Source organism: Mesitornis unicolor, unplaced genomic scaffold (genome assembly GCF_000695765.1).
Source record: "Mesitornis unicolor isolate BGI_N332 unplaced genomic scaffold, ASM69576v1 scaffold48645, whole genome shotgun sequence".
In the NCBI taxonomy this organism is placed as follows: Eukaryota; Metazoa; Chordata; class Aves; order Mesitornithiformes; family Mesitornithidae; genus Mesitornis; species Mesitornis unicolor.
The window spans coordinates 7,754-14,757 of NW_010185765.1; the positions used below are offsets into that span (position 1 = coordinate 7,754).

The 7,004-nt window shown below is 43.3% G+C and overlaps 1 protein-coding gene across 1 annotated transcript; it reads left to right on the forward strand.

The window, feature by feature from the left end:
• Positions 1-768: 768 nt before the first annotated feature.
• LOC104540991 (CDK5 and ABL1 enzyme substrate 1) lies at positions 769-3,349 on the forward strand (the record flags this gene model as incomplete). Its single annotated transcript, XM_010184932.1, has 3 exons — positions 769-875; positions 1,794-2,001; positions 2,555-3,349. Coding segments are annotated over 3 exons (456 nt in total), but the record flags the coding sequence as incomplete, so codon positions are not given.
• Positions 3,350-7,004: the final 3,655 nt, after the last annotated feature.

The following is a 7,004-nucleotide window of genomic DNA, read 5'->3' on the forward strand; positions in this document are numbered from 1 at the left end:
TGATTGGTGAACAAGGGTTTGGGCAAAATGGTACCCAAATGAAAACTGAGGGAATGAGAGGAGTGCCGCGCAGCTGTAGATGTGAGCGCTGGCGTTGCAGTACTGGCCAGGAGGGCCTGCTGCTACTTGGGGAAATTCTTCAGGTTGTGACGAAAAGGAATAGGAAGCTCAGCATAAAGAAAATAGACTGTGCACTTTGAATGTTGTCCTGACTCAATATTTTTGCCTGGTTATCGCCTAACTTAAGACAGTATTACTATCTTGCTCTCTATTCCATGACCTGCCATGTAGGCTAATCACCTGTTTTATCAGAAATGTATGCTGTGATAGTCAAGAATTTATACCAATGGTTTCTTTGAAGAAGCAATTTGCAAGAAACTCACAGTATGTCTCAGAAGTGCATGGAGATACACTCACAAAATCTGGTCATCAATCTTGTGATGTTTTATTTTTGGTTTAACAAGACTTCTCAGCTAGGTTTTATCCACCCACATTCAGCTTAAACTCACTCCTAGCAATACTTGGAGGCTCCTAAAAAGGTATGTATTGTTCAAAGGCTTGTGTTGAACGGTCATCTCAGATTTCAGGTCACTTGTTCTGATGGAGCAGTCACAAACAAACTGTTGCCTTAATTTAGGCTTAGTTTTCCTTTCTACTGGAAGCATTGGGACTGACTGGCACTTGTTTGGCACTCTTTGCTTTTGGGAATTGAGTGCTCTTTTTAGTTACAAACTAAAAGAGTAATTCTGTCTTGACCATGTGTTACAGACTACAGTCATAGACTATGTGAAGCCATCAGATCTCAAGAAGGACATGAATGAGACCTTTAAGGAGAAGTTCCCTCACATCAAGCTAACCCTCAGTAAAATAAGAAGGTATGTGACAAAGCTTGGTAAGGCTGCAATGTGTCTTACGTTTCAGTGCAATTGCTGCTCTGCATGAGGGGAAGCACTGCACTGATTGATCTTCCAGGAGCAGGGACCAGCAGAGGTACAGAATAAGTCAGATGATTGCTTTGATTAATGGGCAGAGTAAACAAGATAGGGGAGTGTACAAATGCACACCGGTCAGATGTCAAACATGGCACCGAATAGGATGAGGATGAGAGCTGGGCATGCACTGTAATGAAATACTCAGAAAAATAACACAAGAGAGTCTCTGAGCTCGTTACACTTAGCTTAAAAAGAGAGTGTGGAAAGAGAAATGCTGACTTTTGTGCCTTGTCCAGAGAGCACAGCCAGAAGCAAAACAAATGGTCAGTTTCACAGCAAAGTCGTAGTATTTCATCACTGTTTCCAGTGTAGCAGGCTAGACATACTGCTTCGTTGAAGCAGTGATAATTTCATTTGATTGAAGTGGCCAGAAGGATACCGAGTCGTGTTGCTCTGTAACCAGACAGTACTGCAGTACATGGAAAGACAGTCGGTTTGGATTTGACCGACCATAACCCCCGCAGCAAAGCTGCATTTAGAGCTCAAGCAATCACGTTCTTGCTACTAAATAAATTGTATGCACTTAGGACCTCTGATGAAATGTCGTTACTAAAGCTGTCAAAGCTTTTCAGTTGCTTTTATGGTTTGACACAACTGTCTGTTGGGGGCAGTGAAGGGGAAGGGTGAGGGCAAAATGTGCTGTGAAATGTGTCCCCAAAAAGATATCTGCCCAGTAAATTATGTTTTCCTTTTCCTCTCCATTTGACTAAGCAGGAATCTTTGAAAGGATGACTGTTGGGGTGAAATGAGAAATGCTTTAAAACACAGTTCACAGCATACTTGTCTGGTCTCTTTACTCAGCTTGAAGAGAGAAATGCGCAAGCTTGCTCAAGAAGAATGTGGCTTTGAAGAGCCCACAGTGGCCATGGCCTTTGTCTACTTTGAGAAGCTCGCTCTCAAGGGGAAGCTGAACAAGCAGAATAGAAAGCTTTGTGCTGGAGCCTGTGTTCTTCTAGCAGCCAAAATTGGCAGTGACCTCAGAAAACACGAAGTCAAGCATCTTATAGATGTACGTATCCATAGGTTTCCAGTGTTCCTTCTACATAAAGTGCCAGTGTGTGATCTACGCAAGCCCACTTGTCAGTGGTCATGCTCTCTTCCAGGTTTCCAGCTGTACAGCCAGCTAAATACTGGGGTTTTTTTATACATTTATGTGGAAGTGGTAGTGATCAATGTCACTGCAGAAGTGTGGGAAGCTTGTTTAATGTGATTGAAGACCCTGGTGTCGGATACTGTGAGGTCTTAGAGGTATTTGACCACCATTCTGTCAATACAAGTCAAAACTTAACCCTCAGGAAATTCATTTTGCTTTTAGTGATGTTTTCAAGAATGTCAATAAGGACTCCCCTTTGAGAGGTAAATGCAGATACTGATTTTTGAGGGAGTCTAATAGACTACTAAGTTTGTATTTCTTTCATCAAGTCAAGCAGGGCAGAGGTTTAATGACAGCAGGACGCATGTTTTGAATAATGTCATCAGTAATAAAGTACTAGAAAGTCAAATCCTCATTCACAAAGACTGGGGTTTTTTATTGTATTTTCTTCCCTTGGCTGTCGTTGCAGAAACTGGAAGAGAAGTTCCGGCTGAACAGGCGAGAGCTGATTGCCTTTGAGTTCCCGGTGCTGGTGGCCTTGGAGTTTGCTCTCCACCTCCCCGAGCACGAAGTGATGCCACACTACAGACGCCTGGTGCAGAACTCCTAGCACTGGCTGCCCTGCGGGGAAGGGGCTCCTGACTGTTCCCGCTTGGCTCTCCTGAGCCGCAGTTACTACTGGAAATGCAAAATCAGACTCCTTACACCTCACTCACTCGCTCTCTCCCCAGAACAGTTTTTTCCGGCAACGTATAGGAAACACTGCGTCGATGTAAGACTCTCGGCTTTGACCAATTTACATGTCGTTACTTTCTCAAAGCAGGTGAAGACTGAGCTGTTGGTAAATGGTTAACGTTCTGAAACTGGGTGGCGACTGACCCTACCTGTAGGGACTACGGCTATAAAAGTAGGCAAAAATTAGAAGGGCAGCCTCCATGACCACCCCTCTCTCCATCACACAAACCCTGGAAGCCCACGTGAGTGCATTCTCATAGCGCTTTTTCTACAGACCTGCTGCAACTTCCAAGAGGACTTCTTACCGTTGTGAAAAAGCTTTTAAAGAGGATATCTTCACTGTGTCAAAAAGAATGTGCCAATCTATTTTTGTATCAGCAATTGAAAGTGCACTTTTTTCTGTGGGGTGTTTGTGTGTGTATCTGTGTGTGTGTGCGTGTGCGACACCGAGCTGATCTCAGTCCAGGTGGTTGGCTTAGCTGTTTCCGAGGGTATCAGTTACTGATGGCGAAGATCAAGGTGACCTTACGTGTTTACTTCTTGTAAAACATAACTACTGGAAAAACTGGTAAATGGGATCATTTTTGGACACTTGGTTGTTTTTTTTTATTCTCTGATCTTTCCAACATTGTACCTTCAAAAGGATTACACTACTACGAGAGAAGGATCAGCAACTGACCTTAAGTTTTCAGTCATGTCTGTGATAAAGATGAAAGCATTAGTATGAGATTTCCATGTCATGTTTTTTAAAAATATCTTGTGTTAAGCCACATGCATATTTTTAACCTTCGCACTTTTCCCACTGTGGAGATGGTTAGACTTGCACTCTGTAGTGTTGTATTTCTGTGCTCTATGTTAGAGTGCGTAATAAGCACATTTATTGTGCTCTATCTTAAAACAGTGTTTTATTAAAAAAAAAAAAAAAAGAGTAGGGCTCAGCAGTATAACAGGTGTCTTAAGGCTCCAACAGCAGGGCCATCAGCTATTAACGTTTTGGTTTTTAACTAGAATTGACTGTGCAAAACCTATAATCAGTGCCCATTGAAGTCAGAGGTCCAGTTCCTTTAGACATTTCCGTACTGGAGTTTTACAGTAAAACTTCTTGCAGCTTCCCTGGTTCTGACTGGACACCCAGAAGGCTGGAGGCTTTCATCCGAGCTCCCCAATGCTACATACACAACTAAGCTAGCACCATGCTTATGGACATCGTTCAATCACTGTTATCCTGTGGGATTACACCCCTGTCCAATCTTCTCCTGTGCTGGTTCACTTAACAAGCCTTGCCCTCGACATACCCCACGTGGATCCGGTAAAGTCAAATGCTTACATTTATGGTATTTGTATGAAATAAATAATAATCTCAACTGTGAGATTTTTAGCTGAAGCCTTACCTCACTAAGTTTGGGAGTGCTTGCTCAAGAGTATGGAAAGGGCTTGTGAGCAGAATGTCGAGAAGTGGGACATACCAGAGGATGTAAACACACTAATGCTTACTTTCTTTCGCTTTTACTTTAATCAATTTTATTATTTCCTTCAGTTAGGCCAGGAAACATCCAGTTTCTTTACCAGCTTTGACTCCTTTAAATTCTAGTATGAAAAACGCCTGCGTATGATTGTTCTGTAGGATCTGGAAAGGTTACACATGTTGGGACAAATGGGAATTTGTTTGATGCTGTTGCTCTCCCTCCATTTTAAGGGGGAGGGTGACTGCTAGCTTACAGTTATTATTAATACTTACCTAATTATTGATACAGATACATTCCAACGGGATTGGGGAGGAGGGGGTAAAGAGAAAAGCGTGCACTTAACCTCCCCGGTGCAACGCCCCACGCCGCTGCAACCCACACATCACTCGGCCGGCTGCAGAGCAAGGGGAAGAGGGGCCCTAGCTCCCTCCTCCTCCTCTTCCTCCTCTTCCCGGCCCCCACGCAGCCAGGGAACAGAGAAGCCAAGAGCCTGGAGCATGACTAGCACCTATGGCCACCCACCCGCTTTATTCACCCCAAAAAAAGGCGGTGTAGTGTTGACCTACAAGCCAAAATGATCTCTGGGTCTGCTAGGAGGGCCTCCATCCTTGGCTGCATCCCTTCCCACCAAAATCGTGTATATACATTCAAGATTTGCTTCTGATTACAGAGATCTGTTTCTAATATTGACCACTCAAGGCTAAGCAGAAGCTTTACCTTTCCGTAAAGGCTTCTACCTTTAGCTTTTGAGTCTGATTTTTTTTTTTAATGTTGCTTTATAGTATTGCAGGGAAAAAGCAAATTGTGATTGCGAGATGCAGACTAAAGAATGACAGTCTTACAGTAGTCTTTAGAGACACTATTGAATCACGCTGTCACATCTTTTGTCTTCTGTGCTGCTACCCAGCCCTGATCTACAGTTTACACAGATTTCTGGGATGAAATCTGATTGCTGGAGACTTTCTGCTTTTCGTTGTTGTTCTTCTTGTTGTTGTTTTGGGGGCGGAAAAGGGTTTGGGAGTGATGTTCAGTTACAGTTTGAATGTGGAATAAACACTTAAGGTGGTGATGATGTTGCACTATTCACGTAGGAACATATATAAAGCCATATGATGCTAGATGTCAGAGCACAAAGCTTGGTCAGTACAACTATGGTTAGGACAACGGGCAGGATTTGCCCCCTTTTTCTCCCCAACCCTGGGAAAATTCAGGCTGAAGTGGTAGAGGAAATCTGTACCAAACGAAAAAACATGCTGATTGTTTGCCTTTGTCTTACATGGTAATGAGTGTTGATTTACAAATGATTTTTAGGTTCAAGCTTAAGTAGTTTGAGAAAATAATCCATTCCATATCACTTGTTCTGTTCTGAAAGTATATACTGTACACTCTACCATGCAGAGTTTATTCCTTTTCTAAAAAAATTAATAAAAGTTTAAAAAAATTGAAAAACCCAGACTCTTTTCCACCAGTGCCAGTATGTAAAATTACTGCGTTCTCTCAGCTGTATGTGTCAAATGGTTTTGGTTTTGTCTTCCTCTGAAACATAAAGCTGCTTATTAATAAGCCAATGGTGGGATTGCCCAAGGGCCCTCACCATCTCCTGGCATTTCCTCGCAGAGCCCTCACTTCCAGGATCTTTATTCCAGCCAAGATTTTAATCTTCTTCCCAGACCATTGTTTTGAGATTGGTTGGTTGGGGTTTTTTTAAGCCCTTCTTTTTGGCACCAGCCCCTCCTCCTGGAGCTGCCAGACCCTGGTTCTCCCAGCCCAAACCATACGTGTGCAGAAGGATGAGGCAGAAGCAGGCTCCTCAGCATTGCTTGTATCTCACAACCCCTTGTTCACTGCAGAATTTGGGATGCACCGCTTTGGTTTAGTCAGGTGGTAGTAAAATTTGCAACTGGCTCTGTTCCGGTTGTAGTTCACAAGCAGCCCCTTCTGCTTGGGAGGCTGAAAGTTCAGTTTTAGACGTTCATGTGCGCACACACCCCATTATCCACCACCTGCTGGCATTCAAGCTATTTTTTTTCCACCTATGACACTCCCTAAATCTAACACCTAGCTAGGTGGTCTCACCAAACACCCATTTATTGTGCAGTTTCTTTCCACATTAATGTTATGGGGAAGGTTTGGCTCCCTACCTCTATCCATCACTACCTGGGTTCTCTAGAGCCCCTCAGCTGTAAATCGTATTTGTGGCAATGCGAGCATTACCTGGATTTACACAGACTCCAGAATGTACAGATACACAGAAAAATGCTTTATTGCTCTACAACTATTCGCTAGCAGGCAATGGTGGGTTAGTTTGTAATGTCTTTAAATTATTTGATTTCTGCTAGTTGCTCCAGCCTCCCAAAATACAAAGCCCACAGCATAAGCCTTCCCTAGAAGCAGTGAGGAGCAGTTTGTTAGGAGATGGTAACACCTTCCCACGATGCTAAAGGATTTTGGCATCAGGCCCCACATTAAACATTAAAAAAAACTGTAAAAGTAGTTTATTGAGGTGAGAGAATGAGAAATCACAGCAGCAATGCCAGCATCACTAACTAAGACTGACATCTGTCCCAAGTTGCACCTTTGGGGAGGGGAGGAAGGAGTGTGGGAGGCAGATTTGAACTTAAATTGTTCATTTTCCACCGTAAACTTTGTAGTAAGGGGGAGGGGGGAGATGAGGAAGAAGAAACTCCAGGTGGATCCCTTCAAAGAGGCAAAAAGACC